The sequence below is a fragment of the Xenopus tropicalis genome, chromosome 10 (assembly GCF_000004195.4).
Source record: "Xenopus tropicalis strain Nigerian chromosome 10, UCB_Xtro_10.0, whole genome shotgun sequence".
Classification (NCBI taxonomy): Eukaryota; Metazoa; Chordata; class Amphibia; order Anura; family Pipidae; genus Xenopus; species Xenopus tropicalis.
In genome coordinates this window covers 10,320,161-10,336,557 of record NC_030686.2, presented here as the reverse complement: position 1 = coordinate 10,336,557, position 16,397 = coordinate 10,320,161, and the positions used below count along the sequence as shown (strand labels likewise).

The 16,397-nt window shown below is 43.9% G+C and overlaps 1 protein-coding gene across 2 annotated transcripts in view; it reads right to left on the bottom strand.

Annotated features, from left to right (window-relative positions):
* Positions 1 to 399: 399 nt before the first annotated feature.
* stac2 (SH3 and cysteine rich domain 2) overlaps positions 400 to 16,397 on the bottom strand; it is a 40,001-nt gene continuing 24,003 nt past the window's right edge. The window contains exons 2-11 of one of the 2 annotated variants that reach the window (XM_002940940.5): positions 14,743 to 15,046; positions 14,501 to 14,598; positions 10,605 to 10,686; positions 8,588 to 8,706; positions 7,849 to 7,921; positions 7,386 to 7,438; positions 7,151 to 7,254; positions 5,828 to 5,879; positions 3,642 to 3,779; positions 400 to 1,417 (exon numbers count right to left, since the gene is read on the bottom strand). In XM_002940940.5, the coding sequence (XP_002940986.1) occupies positions 1,316 to 1,417; positions 3,642 to 3,779; positions 5,828 to 5,879; positions 7,151 to 7,254; positions 7,386 to 7,438; positions 7,849 to 7,921; positions 8,588 to 8,706; positions 10,605 to 10,686; positions 14,501 to 14,598; positions 14,743 to 15,046 (1,125 nt within the window). In that variant the 3' untranslated portion in view covers positions 400 to 1,315. The remainder of the gene's footprint in view (positions 1,418 to 3,641; positions 3,780 to 5,827; positions 5,880 to 7,150; positions 7,255 to 7,385; positions 7,439 to 7,848; positions 7,922 to 8,587; positions 8,707 to 10,604; positions 10,687 to 14,500; positions 14,599 to 14,742; positions 15,047 to 16,397) is intronic. The other variant, XM_031894716.1, reaches the window with a different exon arrangement.

Below are 16,397 nucleotides of genomic sequence, written 5' to 3'. Positions count from 1 at the left end.
CTTTCTCATTCTGCACCCCCTTTTTTTCTCTTGCCTCTGTCCCCCAATGCTTGCATGTGTTTCCAATAATGCCCCTAGGGTTCCCACCTTTTCTAGAAAAAAAAACACAGACCTTCCTATTCGGGATGTGCCGAATCCACTATTTTGGGATTTGGCCGAACCCCAAATCCTTCATGAAAGATTCAGCCGCAGTGTGGGACTGGCCCAGCAAGATACCAGGAAATCTCCCGGGGGCCCAGGTGTCAGTGGGCCCTCCTGCTCTTTACCAGATGGCCTGCTTCATGGTTATTCCCTATTTCTAAATGGGAAATAAATGGAAGAATAGATGCTAGCATGTAAATAAAAGGGACTGGGAGAATAAAGAGGTTGGTGGGGAAAGGAGGAAAAATAGTTTGGAGAGTGGGCCTATGGTATAAGGTTTTCTGGTGGGTCCCTGGGGTCCCAGTCCGACACTGTTCAGCTGAATACCAAACCAAGTCTAGATCATAATTTGCAAATCTGCAAATTAAGCTACCGAAGGGGCAAAAAGAACTGTGGTTCAGCCAAATCCTGCTGAAAGAGGCAGAATCTTGGCTGAATCCCAAACCGAATCCCGGATTTAGTGCATCTCTACTTCCTATATTTTTATCATTTTTCCCTATTAATAACACTGGCATCAAGCCTCATCTTTACCAGCCACATGGCAACCCTAAATGTCAAACCTACCCTACTAGTCCCCATTAACCATATCCCACCCTCCACTTCACATCCCTTCCCCAAACTAATGGTGTGCCCGTAACCCCTTTCCCCTAGAAATATGTAACAAGTCCTTGTCTTCATTTTCATCTTCAATGAAAGTCCATCTTCATGGATGTAATGTAAATGGCGGCGCTGGAGAAGATAACCCAACTCCTGAGGTGCTGTTTGACTGGAAGAGCACAGGCAATGGATTTGCAGGGCTGGTTTGAATTGGGGATAGTGCTGTTAATGTCACATTTGGTGGCATGAGGTCTCTAAGTGGCTTTCCCTGAAGCGTTGGCCCTGAGTGATGATGTCCCAGACACCTGGTGGAATTGTGCACAATGCACGGATATAGATATATTCTTTGCATATGTACAGGGAAGGGAAGACTCTATGCAGCATTCAAGGTTTTGTCATAGTATCAGTGCCAGGGTAATAAGGCACCCAGGAGTTGGGTTATCCTTTTTTACAATTAGAAGTGGTGGTATAGCAGCAAATTCCGTGCCTTATTATTTTGATGTTGGGATCCTTGATTCTCCAGTGTTCTTATTGCCAATTATAAAAAAAAAACCCAAAATAATAAAGCAGCGACCGTTCAGATCTCCATCAAGCATTCCTGCGGCACCAAGCCCTTCTTCTTCCCACTCGATACTTTAATGAAACTTTCTGTCTCTGGCTTCGCAACGCCAACACAGACCTGAGGAGAAAGACAGGGTTGTGTAATGATTGGATAGAGGAAAGCTCTAATAGGCAATTAGCAATTCTGCAGGGGGTGGGAGGGGTGAGATCAATAAAGCCTTCGGGGGGCAATGGGAAGTGAAATGAGTAGAATGAGTGAAATGGAATATATTACATGACAGGAGGCTGGGGGAGAAAGTGAGCTTAGGTGGGCAATAATAATGGTTTAGGGAGGCTTGGCGGCATCCCTAAAAAACAACTTCTATGTAGAGGTATGGGATCCCCTACCCGGAAACCCGTTATCCAGAAAGCTCTTAATTATGGAAAGGCCATCTACCATAGACTCCATTATAAGCAAATAATTCTAATTTTTTAAAATGATTTCCTTTTTCTCTGTGATAATAAAATAGAACAGGTATAGGTCCCCTTATCCTGATGCTTGGGACCAAGGGTATCCCGGATAAGGGGTCTTTCCATAATTTGGATCTCCATACCCTAAGTCTACTAAAAAATCAATAAAACATGAATTAAACCCAATAGGATTGTTTTGCATCCAATAAGGATGATTTATATCTTAGTTGGGATCAAGTACAGGTACTGTTTTATTATTACAGAGAAAAGGGAATCATTTAACCATTAAATAAACCCAATAGGGCTGTTCTGCCCCAATAAGGGGTAATTATATCTTAGTTGGGATCAAGTACAGGTACTGTTTTATTATTACAGAGAAAAGGGAAATCATTTAACCATTAAATAAACCCAATAGGGCTGTTCTGCCCCCAATAAGGGGTAATTATATCTTAGTTGGGATCAAGTACAGGTACTGTTTTATTATTACAGAGAAAAGGGAATCATTTAACCAGGAAATAAACCCAATAGGGCTGTTCTGCCCCCAATAAGGGGTAATTATATCTTAGTTGGGATCAAGTACAGGTACTGTTTTATTATTACAGAGAAAAGGGAATCATTTAACCATTAAATAAACCCAATAGGGCTGTTCTGCCCCAATAAGGGGTAATTATATCTTAGTTGGGATCAAGTACAGGTACTGTTTTATTATTACAGAGAAAAAGGAAGTTTTAAAATTCTGAATTATTTGATTAAAATGGAGTCTATGGGAGACGGGCTTTCTGTAATTCAGAGCTTTCTGGATAACGGGTTTTCTAGATAAGGGATCCCATACCTGTACTTTGTACTTGATCCCAACTAAGATATAATTACCCCTTATTGGGGCAGAACAGCCCTATTGGGTTTATTTCATGGTTAAATGATTCCCTTTTCTCTGTAATAATAAAACAGTACCTGTACTTGATCCCAACTAAGATATAATTACCCCTTATTGGGGCAGAACAGCCCTATTGGGTTTATTTAATGGTTAAATGATTCCCTTTTCTCTGTAATAATAAAACAGTACCTGTACTTGATCCCAACTAAGATATAATTACCCCTTATTGGGGGCAGAACAGCCCTATTGGGTTTATTTCATGGTTAAATGATTCCCTTTTCTCTGTAATAATAAAACAGTACCTGTACTTGATCCCAACTAAGATATAATTACCCCTTATTGGGGGCAGAACAGCCCTATTGGGTTTATTTAATGGTTAAATGATTCCCTTTTCTCTGTAATAATAAAACACTACTTTGTACTTGATCCCAACTAAGATATAATTAATCCTCATTGGAGGCAATACAAGCCTATTGGACTTATTCAACATTTAAATGATTTTTAGCAGACTTAATTTATGGAGATCCAAATTACGGAAAGATCCCTTATCTGGAAAACGCCAAGTCCCGAGCATTCTGGATAACAGGCCCCATACCTGTATAAGTATATAGATATAAGCTCTCCTGATGAAGGGCATTTAAAGGTACCTCCCCCCAACAAACATTTAGCCATCCTCTCCTGAAAGGGAAGATTGGCAGAAAAATAGCCATAGCTACGGTTGCTACCTTTTTTTTTGGTATTAATACTGGCCTTTAGTTTGGGGGCAGGAAATTAGGTGGGTTAGGCAGTGGATTGGGTGGGAAAATTGGGGGGTGAGTGTGGGTAATGGGTGGGGCAGAGGCTGGCCAAAAGGGGGTGATCTGCAGTGAAGAGAGTCAAGGATGGGAGGGATTATAGGTAGGGTTGTAATACCGGCACTGGCCCTAGCTGGCAAATTGCCTACTAGATTGGTCAAATAGCCACAGAAGCTGTTGTGGGCTGATGCCCATTTACCCATTTACAAATGCCACGTAATTACCTGCCCTTCTTTCAGACAGAGCTGGCCTTGTTCCTTGATGCCCTGGAACGCTTTTGTGCTCTTCCACACCGTCTCCCCCAAACGCACTCTCTGCACAAAGTTTGCAGGAAAGAATCCAGTCCGGTCCCCACATTTCCCCTGGGAGAAAGCAAAATGATATTTTTGGACCAATTTATGGCACCCAGAGGATCCCTTGTTGAATGTAAAGTGTCACACTGCCTCACTAATTAACCCCTTTCTCTAGTCAGGATTGAGATACTTCTTTCGCTTCCGGAGAGAACTTACATATAGAATATATACTGCATAGCAACAGTTGTCAGTGACAGCGACAGGGAAATAACTCCTGTCAGTAGAGATAAGGGGGATAAGTCAGTTAAAAGAGCAAATGACATGTGACAATTAATTGCCAAGACAGTAAAAAGCATAACTACGTGTGCCAGGAGTCAGTCAGAGCAATAGCGCAGGCATGGGTAATGAAGGCTGCAGCTTCTCCCAGGCTTTATCAGAAAGGTCTATGTAAATACAGCCATAAGCACTTACAGTAATGCTGCACTGACTCCTCTATCAAAAGAAACACAGGATTTCTTGTCTCTTTTTTTGTAAACATGATGTTCCAGTGTCTGACTTCCTCTCTCAGAAACATCCTTAATTCCTGAGTCTGCGCAGTTCTCTCCTCTCTCCTGCTCCCCCTCCAGCTAGAATTCTAAGAACTCCCTCCCCCAGGAATGTGTGATCTCAGCTATAATAGCTAGACTGCAAACAGGAAGCTACTTAAAATGGCAGCTACTATCTTAAGCAAACTGAGAAAGCTTCTAAAGCTGTTTACTCGGGTATGGTAATGGTTTGTGCAGAATAAATATATTGTTCTAGGTGGCACTAATGTGGCGAATCTATTGGCAGTAAAATGCCAAAATGCCTTTCCTTCTCCTTTAAGGGCCGCCCGCTGGGATCAAAAGATTCACAAACAAATTAAGGGCACACATACATGTTAGGTCACATCAGCCAATGAATGGACAAAGTTCTGTCTTTTGCACCCACACTACTTCCTGTCAGGGTCGGGATACCGGGAAAAATCCCAGTGGGCCCCGGCAGCCCAGACCCGACCCATGCCCAACAGTTCCTCCCCTGACACGTTAAACTTACGCACACTCAGGGGGGGACATTGGGTTGGGGGCCCTGCGAAGGGGGTTAGGGGGGCCCCTGCAAGGTGGGGTTTTGGGCCCCCTCGAAGGGCCCCCCACCCGACATCCTCCCCTGAGCGTGCGTAAGTTTAACGCATCACCCTGCACCCCCCAGTCCTACCCTACTTCCTGTTACAGTTAGAACTGCATTATTTCCTGTCAGGTGATCTCTGAGGGAGAACACAGCCCAGCACAAAATGGCGGCTCTGATATATATATATATAAAACACTCTGTTACTAAGAGATTGTAAGTTGCATTGATACAAGCAGGGAGGCTATACAGTCAAAATCCTTTCCCACAGTTCATTGTGCTGGCAGCGTCACATGACCAGATTTTGCTGAATGTTTATTTTATTTATTTATTTTTAATTCCACCATTTAATTTCTCTCCCTCTTGATTTACCCAGCAACCCTGCCCCTCCATCCGCTGTCACTCTCCCCATTTCTGTATGTTTTTCTCCTGCCTGCAGCCCATCCCTACGGCGCTGACCTCCCTCTGTGCTTCTGCGGGCCCCGTTCTGTGTGTGTGGGCAGATCTGCATGGCCGCACTATGATTATTAACACAGGGACAATGATCTGCATGCAGCTGGCCTGTCAGAAGGAGAATGGAAGCCGAGACGGGTCCTTAGGAGACCCAAAACAAGTTATAATCATATCCCACAGCAGGCGCTCAGATATTAAGTATAAATAACCTATTTTCAGTGACAGCTTATGAAACTCCTACCCCTCCTCCTCTTCTTCCTTTTAAACTGCTGACTCCCTGGCTCTCTGCTTTCTCCCTCTCTCACTGGTTCTGTTTCCTTCACTCGACATCACTGTCAGATCTAGGGCCCAACACTGACTGACATCAAGGGCCCGCACTGACAATAATTAGAGCTAAATGCAATAGGCCATATTGATTTATGGTGGGAAGAATGGGACGATGGGGGATTCTCTACTACTCTGTCAGGCCAGTCTGACCAGTCTGACCCTGCTTGTCATGGCCATCAAGTCTGTTTTCTTACCTTCCACCAATCCTCATTGGAGTCATCCAGCACCATTACTCTGTCCCCGGGCCTAGAGGGATGATGAGATGAGAGGAGTACAAGCAGAGTAAAAGAAAGAGAGGGGATAAGGAATAAAATAAGGGTGGGGGGAGAGGAGAAGAGACAGGAGAGGAAATGGACATAATAAGGGAATTTTGTTCATGGTTAAAGAGGAACTCCAGCTTTGGAATCACAATTTGTTAATGAGCTCCACACAACACACAAACCCCTAATATACATATCCCTGTAATCTGTTTCTTCAAACAGTATGAATAATTGATTATATGCTGAAATCCAGCTGCAATACAGTTCTTCTCTTTCTGCATCATTTGTAATCCTGGCAGGGGAGGAGGGACTAAAACACTGATGTTACAAATTGTAACAACTTCTCCACAGCTTACAGACACCATGCAGGAACTACTTAACCCCAGCCTACAGAAGGCTCTGCTTGGTTTTTATGAAACCAAAACTTGCCTCCAAGCCAGGATTTCAAAAATTAGAACCTGCTTTGAGGCCACTGGGAGCAACACCCAAGGGGTTGGGGAGCAACATGTTGGAACACTGCTTTAGTGGGAGGGTCAGGAAAGGGAGGGATTTGTAAGGTATTATGTTGCCAGTAAATTTGTAATTCTGGCCCTGGCCCTAGGGCAGTGATCCCCAACCAGTGGTTCGGGGGCAACATGTTACTCACCAACCCCTTGGATGTTGCTCTCAGTGCCCCCAAACCAGGGAGTTATATTTGAATTCCTGACTTGGGGGCAAGTTTTGGTTGAATAAAAACAAGATTTCCTACCAAATAAAGCCCCCTGTAAGCTGATAGGGTGTATAGAGGCCCCTAATAGCCAATCACAGCCCTTATTTGGCTCCTCCATGAACTTTTATGGTGCTTGTGTTTCTCTCCAAGTCTTTTTACATTTGACTGTGGCTGACGAATAAGAAAGTTTGGGGATCCCTGCCCTAGATGGTGATTTACCAGCTGGATTAGTAAAATACCAGCTGGATGTTAACCTTACCTAAATCCAGTACACAACACTGTTTGGGGGGGTGCAGGGCCTCTGTGGAATAGGGTGTGATGGGTTGGAGTGTGAGTGTGGCACAGCAGCATTTGATGGGATCCTGGTTGGCATCTCTGTTAGCTGCTGACTGGTTCTTATGGGTCACTGTACGTGGGCAAACTTATTACATAACCCCAAAGGTTATTCTCTTTATTTCCCTGATTGCAAAAAGCACAGGTCTGGGCCAGGCTGGTCACACAGGGTCCCACAGCTGAGCAGGGTAGGTGGCACAGTGGGGCATACTCACTGCAGTGGGAGGTCATTGATTTCTTGAGGAAGGAACTTGTAGAGTGCCACGTAGCAGTACATGGGGGAGATCTCCTTTCGGGCACGGCCTGCAGCCGCTAAGCTCTGTGGGTATAAAGGGCAAGGGATGAAAGCAGAAAAGTGCAAGGAAGCATATCCGTAACGCCCACCTCCCAGTTCATTACTGTTGATGTGCCTACCCCCTACTGCATATACACAAACAGATGATGACTTACAGACACGCTGCGGGCATCTTCACTTACTGCAGCCTCGGTCTCTGCTGGAAACACTGCAAGGGACAGAGCAGCATGGTTTGAGGTGGGGTTGGCATGAACAAAGTGTTAAAGCACATAAATTGGTCCTAAAGGGCAAAATGGTGTGCTACAGTATGAAAATAAACCAGTTAGAGCAGTAGTCCCAACCTTCCTAATGCCGCGACCCTTTAATACAGATCCTCATGTTGTGGTGACCCCCAACCATAAAATTATTCCTAAGACCATCGGAAATACAATATGTGTTTTCCGATGGTCTTCAGTGACCCCCGTGAAAGGGTCGTTCGACCCCCAAAGGGGTCCCGACCCACAGGTTGAGAACCGCTGAGTCTACATTACATTAACATTTATTTATAAAGCGCCAACATATTCCGCACACAGTAATATATATTATATATAGTAACAAAACACTCTCTGCCCTTCTCACCTGGGTGACTGGGACTTTCTTCGCTACTTCGAATGCTGCCCTCTGGATCCTCTAGCCGCTCCTCCCGCTCACTCTGCAGGGCAAAAAACAATATGCCAATTGCAAGGCTGCTTTAGGGGAATTCTCTATAGCACTGCATGGGGTAACCCTAATACTGAGCAATGGCATAAGCTATTTTATTATGATAGTGAAGAATACCTGTAGCAAAGCCACCAAAGAATGCCAAATGGGACTTGACCACTTTCCAGCAGATGGCTAATGGCATTCTAATTTTGCATCATGGCAAAGTCTTTATAGCAGCGGTCCTCAAACTATGGCCTGCGGGCTGGATCCTGCCCCCCAGGGGAATTTACCCAGCCCCCTGCTGCGTCCTCACCCCTGGTAGGGGAGAGATAGGACTCAGCAGGGAGCGGTGGACGGACAGAAAATTGGAGGGCTGGAGATGGGAGGGTGGACTGGATGGTCGAACGGAGCGTGGGGGGGGGGGAATGCGACCACTTTGGGCCTCAGTTTCACGATGACGGAGGGGGGTTTGGGGGGGGAATGTGACCAGTTTGGGCCACAGTTTGCCTGGGACGATGGGGGGGTTTGGGGGGGGAATGCAACCAGTTTGGGCCACAGTTTGCTATGAGGGGGATGTTGCGGTCCGGCCCCCCAACAGTCTGAGGGGCCCTTGATACGGCCCCTTGGTTCAGAAGTTTGAGGACCCCTGCTTTATAGTATGTGTTTCCCCACTCACCAGACTGCGGGTGGGCGACTCTGACACGCTGCTACAACTGGAGCGGTTCAAATGAGCGAGGGAGGTTCCATAGCGCAGTGTCTCATACACAGGGTCCACTTTGCCTTTTGGACCAGTGGCTAAAAAAACAGAAAGCACCCAGTAATGAGATAGATGGAATGGTGTACCCCCTGTTGTAAAATATAAGGATATTAGAGTCACCAAGGAGTTCCATGACGACATAACCCAACAAGGCTGAAGGCCAAGTGGTTTAATACAGGAAGTTGACTTCTACTATTCTTATATTTTACAACAGGGGATACTTTATTCTTTTATAATACACAACTTGTAAAGAGTGATATAATAAATGACATCACAGAATACCAATTGTAACTGATCACCTAGCACTGTTTATAAGGATATATTTTCATATATGTATGTTCGTAGCTCATGTGTATTATACGGTTAGTAGAAGTCACTGCGAAAAGGCACCAATGCCTCATATCAAGAACAAATCTGACCCAAACTGGCTTTTATAGGGCTGACAGACGAGAAGATTAGTCAGTCGCGACAAATCTCCCTTGTCGCGGGTGACTAATCTCCCCAAAATGGCAAGTTCTGCGACTTCGGCAAATCGCCGCGCTGTGTATGCCATCCCACCGGCGATTTACATTCTAGCAGGTGGGATGGAATTTCGGGGAGATTAATCGCCCGCAACAAGGGAAATTTGTCATGGGCGACTAATCTCCCCGTCTGTCACAGCCCTTAAGGTCCCCATACACGGGCCGACTATAGCTGCCGATATCGGTCCCTTGGACAGATTCGGCAGCTAATCGGCCCGTGTATGGGCAGAACAGAGCGGCCTGGCCGACCAATATCTGGCCTGAAATTGGCCAGATCTCGATCGGCCAGGTTAGAAAATCCAGTTGGATTGGGGACCGCATCGGCTCGTTGATGCGGTCCCCAAACCAACTGCCCCATAACCACAAATGTAATCCGATCATTTGGCCCCAGGGCCAAACGATTGAATTATTTTTTTTTTAAGCTAGTTGCTACCCGATATCGCCCACCCGTAGGTGGGGATATCGGGTGAAGATCCGCTCGCTTGGCGACATCGCCAAGCGAGCGGATCTTATAGTGTATGGGCACCTTTAGGCTTGCCTTTAAGAAATATCTAGGAAAGCAAACAAACATTCACCCTAATCCCCATATGTAATAAAAGGCACTAAGTTTGCCCAGGAATGCAACCAATAAGATGTATGCCTTTAAACAGGTGACCAGTAAATGCTACTTGCTGATTGGTTGCTATGAGTTACAGCTAATGGGTAAACTTAGTGCCTTTTATTACATAACCCCTTTATATCTCAACCTAACTTTTTATTCTATGACCTCAATGTATTACTTTGAGCCCCAGTTAGGCAGGCCAGTCTCTTGCCCAGAGTTATCCCCCACTCATCAACAGACGGTAGAGCTTTTTAAATGGACTGTCTCGGGGCCAGCACATTATTGGCTCACTGGTGGTCAAACAAGGTATTTTTACTAATGCATTTACTTATAAATAAGCAACAGTGGGTTCAAACAAAACGCAGCCCTCCATATTGTTCAGTCTCCAATGATCAGGCCCTTCTCTACCATTCGTATCTGTATTTTTTTATGTGACATTGATTTATTTGTACGACAACACAGTGCTGTCAAGAGTTGACGCTGTTAATGTTAAGACTAATTATCCCCAGGTCAGCTCAGTGTGGAAGTTCCCAGGTATGTTTATAAATAGGATCTTATTTTCCTGCTGACGCATGGTACTACTTTTTTGTAGAGTGAAACCCACACACAGATTCCATAGTTACACTATACTGATATCTAATGATACAGAAAGAATAGCCTTGGGGGAGTGGGTGAACTTCAAACAGACCCTTCACTCTGGCAACTGCAATACAGATAGCTGTGAAACTAGATTTTTATTATTATTTTCTTGCTTCTTATTCTATCCCGGGCCTTTTCCTTCTAGTAGGCCAATGCATATAGTATTGTCTCTTACCAGGCGGAGGGATTTCCTTTGGGCTGGACTGAGTTTCATGTATCAGGAGAGGAGAGCTGAAGTTTCGTCTGAATGATGAAGACTAAAAAAAAACCAGAAGATATGTTGGTAGGAGGAATTTGTAAAGGAGATGGAGATTAAAATCTCAAAAACCTATTAGTTGGAGGCAGCAGGGGAGAAGAGCATTTACACTGAGCTGAGCTGGAAAAAGAAAAACCTGCAGAGGGGCGGCAGCAGAATACAGACGACAGTCAGCTCTGGAGTCACAGGGAAAGGGATTATACATGGTGAAAGGGTTTGTAGGATGTAAGTAATGGTGGATGAAGAGTGGACTCACAGAGGGAACTAGTAAATGCTGTCAAGAGCTGAATTTGGGGTGTAGGGGATAAGCCTTTTTTAGTGAGTACAGGTATGGGACCTGTTATTCAGAATGTTCGGGACCTGGGGTTTTCCGGATAAGGGCTCTTTCCGTAATTCGGATCACCTACCTTAAGTCTGCTAATAAAATTATTTAAACAGTAATTAAACCCAACAGGACTGTTTTGGCTCCAATAAGGATTAGTTATATCTTAGTTGGGATCAAGTACAGGTACTGTTTTATTATTACAGAGAAAAGGGAATCATTTAACCATGAAATAAACCCAATAGGGCTGTTCTGCCCCAATAAGGGGTAATTATATCTTAGTTGGGATCAAGTACAGGTACTGTTTTATTATTAGAGAGAAAAATTAAATCATTTTTAAAAATGTGAATTATTTGTTTACAATGGAGTCTATGGGAGATGGCCTTTCAGTAATTCTGAACTTTTTGTTTCTGGATAATGGGTTTCCGGATAAGGGGTCCAATACCTGTAATCTCAGTCCCTAGATACTTATTTCACCCCAGATAAAGGTCTCTAACATTTTTCTATTCTGCTGTTTGTTGGGCAAACAGAGGAATCGCTAATGACATTCAAATGGAGAGCCGATATGTTAAAATGTTCAACAGAACCAAGTGCAATTCCAGAATTGAAAATATGCATTTCTGGCCCAGTTCCTCTCCATGAAATGTTCCAACAGTGCTCTACATAGATACAATCATTTACTCTAGATCCCTGAGGATGGTTTCAAATTTCTCAAGCTACAATATTCAAAGCTGAAATGTTAAATAGGATGGGAAAGGGGCATCGCAGCCCTTGGTAGAGATGATTATAAGAAGATTTGTAATCAAGTCCCAAAAGTGACATTGGTCATAATGGATACGTCAGTTCAAATAAAATGTGAAGTGTGCAAGTAAAATGTAGGGAAAACACATGAGATGATATATAGAGAGAGGGCTTAAAAAAAAGAAAAACCAAGTTCTAACAAAATGGATGAGGGCATCATCAGATATAAGAGATAGATAGAAGATAGGAAAAGGCAAAGAGATCATTCAGGAGTGGAAAATGAAGAGTAGAGATATAGATGAGATGGCTGGTGAGGGCATCAGATATAAGAGATAGGGAAAGGCAGAGAGGCCATTTTGGAGTAGAAAAGTGAAAAGAACATAAGAGATGAAATATAGAAGAGAGGGCATAAATAACAGAGAAGCCAAGCTCAAATAAAGTTGCTGAGGACATCAGCTACAAGAGACAGAAGGAAAGGCAGAGAGGTCATTCTGGTGTAGAAAAGTGAAGAGAACATAAGAGTGGAAATATAGAGCGAGAGAACATAAAAAGCAGAAAAACTAAGTAATAACGGAGTTTCTATGGGCATTAGATATATGAAATAGATAGAATATAGGAAAACAGAGCGGTCATTCTGGAGTAGAAAAGTGAAGAGAACATAAGAGTGAGCATATAAAAGAGAAATATAGTGTGGGCATCAGATATAAGCGATAGATAGAAGATAGGAAATGGCAGAGGGGTCATTCTGGAGTAGAAAAGTGACAAGAACATAAAAGTGGAAGTTTAGAGAGAGGGCATAAAAAGAGGACATTGAAGAGAGGGCATAAAAGCAGAGGAATAGTGTTGATGAGGGCATCATAGATAGATAGATAGATGATAGATAGATAGATAGATAGATGATAGATAGATAGATAGATAGATAGATAGATAGATAGATAGATAGATAGATAGATGATAGATAGATAGATAGATAGATGATAGATAGATAGATAGATAGATAGATAGGTAGATAGGTAGATAGATAGATAGATAGATAGATAGATAGATAGATAGATAGAAGATAGGAAATGGCAGAGAGGAGGTTTAGAGAGGGGGCATAAAAAGCAGAGAAGCCAAGTTCTAACAAAGTTGCTGAGGATATTAGATACAGGAGAAAGAAGACAGCAAAAGCCAAGATATTATTCTGGAGTAGAAAAGTGACTGGAGATACAGAAGAGAGAGGGAATGAATATAAAGGCCAGGAGGGAAATGGAGATGTGGGCACATATCATATATCACAGATATAGAGGGAGTGGGAACATATCACGGATATACAGTAGAAGAAGGGAGTGGGTACATATCATGGATATACAGTAGAAGAAGGGAGTGGGTACGTATCATGGATATACAGTAGAAGAAGGGAGTGGGTACGTATCATGGATATACAGTAGAAGAAGGGAGTGGGTACGTATCATGGATATACAGTAGAAGAAGGGAGTGGGTACGTATCATGGATATACAGTAGAAGAAGGGAGTGGGTACCTATCATGGATATACAGTAGAAGAAGGGAGTGGGCACCTATCATGGATATACAGTAGAAGAAGGGAGTGGGCACGTATCATGGATATACAGTAGAAGAAGGGAGTGGGCACATATCATGGATATACAGTAGAAGAAGGGAGTGGGCACATATCATGGATATACAGTAGAAGAAGGGAGTGGGCACATATCATGGATATACAGTAGAAGAAGGGAGTGGGCACATATCATGGATATACAGTAGAAGAAGGGAGTGGGCACGTATCATGGATATACAGTAGAAGAAGGGAGTGGGCACGTATCATGGATATACAGTAGAAGAAGGGAGTGGGCACGTATCATGGATATACAGTAGAAGAAGGGAGTGGGCACGTATCATGGATATACAGTAGAAGAAGGGAGTGGGCACGTATCACGGATATACAGTAGAAGAAGGGAGTGGGCACGTATCACGGATATACAGTAGAAGAAGGGAGTGGGTACGTATCACGGATATACAGTAGAAGAAGGGAGTGGGTACATATCATGGATATACAGTAGAAGAAGGGAGTGGGTACGTATCACGGATATACAGTAGAAGAAGGGAGTGGGTACATATCATGGATATACAGTAGAAGAAGGGAGTGGGCACATATCATGGATATACAGTAGAAGAAGGGAGTGGGCACATATCATGGATATACAGTAGAAGAAGGGAGTGGGCACATATCATGGATATACAGTAGAAGAAGGGAGTGGGTACATATCACGGATATACAGTAGAAGAAGGGAGTTGTTTGAGTCTTAAGAGAAGGGGAATAGAGTGGAACACAGAAAGTGAAAGGAGCATATTAATCAAAGTCGGGAACATTTTCTATACAATTAGAAAGCAGTCATTTATGTATTGCTGGAATCTGTGAAATTTGACAATACTTGAATAAACGTTACTATTTGTTCCATACGTTTTGTACAGTACTGAGGAAAAAAAAGAGATTCCACTGATTTTCCCCCCGCAGAAACATCTCTTAGAAACGACCCTTCTCTGGTATTTAAATCCATAAGCAGCCTCTTTATTTCTAGATGTTACTGTCCTTTTAACTGGAAGCGGATAATATATGTAAGGAGGGCTGCTGGAGATAACAGGGAGCAGATGGAACGAAATGCAGATACATTTATAGAAGAGAGAGAGGCAAATAGAAGGCAAGACATGGGTGGGGGGCGCATTCACCATTAACACATTTCTACTTATCTCACCATCTTCCCCAGACATTGCTGATGAGATACTTCCTCCGAGCACCACAGATGGACTCCTATCTTGCACATCTTACAGCGCAGGCCTTGCTTGGAGTTTCCTGGAAGACACATGGAAAAATGTCACATGTCACATCCATTGATGGCCTGAGGTGAAGCACCAATTACCCTTTGCTTTTTTTGTATAGCAGTTGGGGCTAAAAGCAGAAGCCATTGTTTTCTTTTACCACCCCAAAGTCACTTACCGACAATTATCTGATGGCACAAGTGGCAGGGGCACTGTTTCTTGAAGACGTGTTCATGGAAACTGTGGGTTTGGACAGGTTGCAGGACAGAGAGGGGCTTGTGACAGGGGTGGGGGGACTGTTCAGTCTGAGGGAGAACCTCACTGGGGACCGGAGGTGGAGAGGGGGGAGGCGGAGGGGCAGGTGGGCTGAGAAGGACATCAGAGGGTATTTTGGATTCAGTGAGTGGCCTCTGGAAGAAGTTTTCCACGCTCTTGCTGCGTAGGATTGTCTTCAGAGAGATAGAACGGCGAAAACGCTGAAGCTGGAGAAGAGATCAGGGAAGGAGAGAGTGAGGAAATAATAAAGAAGAGAATAGAAAAACATGAAACAGGGGGGAAAGTGGGGGATTCTGAGGTTTTGAGAATTCTAGTACTGGGGCAATTTCCACCCCACTCTGGGGTCCTACTGTGCAGCTCTCTGTCTCACAAGAGGTTATAGGGCCCCCCGAGAACAACCAAATAAGAGAATAGAAAAACATGAAACAGGGGAGAAAGTGGGGGATTCTGAGGTTTTGAGAATTCTAGTACTGGGGCTATTTCCACCCCACCCTGGGGTCCTACTGTGCAGCTCTCTGTCTCACAAGAGGTCATAGGGCCCCCCGAGAACAACCAAATGTGCCGATGAGATGTGACAGGCCCTACAGACTGGTGACAAGGGTCACAGCTATCATCGGAGAATGACCAGTGCCCAGGGCACACCGCTGACAGCTGGATCACAATGAATTAGGCACAACTGGAAGGACACAATGAGGAGAGTGGAGGGAGCATTAATGGGGTGAGAACGGAATGGGGGGGTGGGTGGGGGACTAAACAAGTCAGTTCCATAAAGAGAGGAAAGGTGCAGGAAAAAGATAAGGGCACAGACAAATATGGATCTAAATCACCATTAACAGCGCTTGGTATAGTGCCGCTGAGATCTATAGGAAGGTTGGGTCTGCAGACGTGTTAGTAGGAAGCATAAAGGTACCCTGGAACCAAAGGGGGTCTCATTGAGCGTTTATAGTCTGCATCTCAAATAAAGCATTTCCATTCATATGTTACAGCCACCATTTCCATATATTTTTTTCTGGATAAGTTCCGTGAATGTATTTTTTCTGCTTTTTAACCCTTTCTATCTCCTCACACATGTAAGAGATGTGCCACATCCCTATTATACGTATAGACTGAAGTCAGCGTTTAAACAAACTCTCCCCCGGAGACACTGGGACAATGCCAAGTGTGAGCTCACTCTGAGCAGCCATTTATCTGCTGGGATGGGAACTGGTCACGTTACTATGCGGCCATGAGAAATACGGGGGGGTGGGGGGGGAACGTGAGGGGGAATAGGGAGGCTTATCAAAGTGGTTATAGGTACTGTTCTTGTGACTCGGGTTTAGAGCAATTAGATTGTAAGCTCTGCAGGGAACAAACTTGTTGCCCTGGATGCATCTGTAATTTTAACCCTGCTACATAATTCAGGTGTAGGACCCGTTATCTAGAAACCCATTATCCAGAAACTTCCAAATTACAGAAAGGCCATCTCCCATAGGCTCTTTTTTAAGCAAATAATTTACATTTTGTTCCTTTCTAATATAGAAAACATTCAATTGTAACAGGTAGAAGAACACCCAGGTA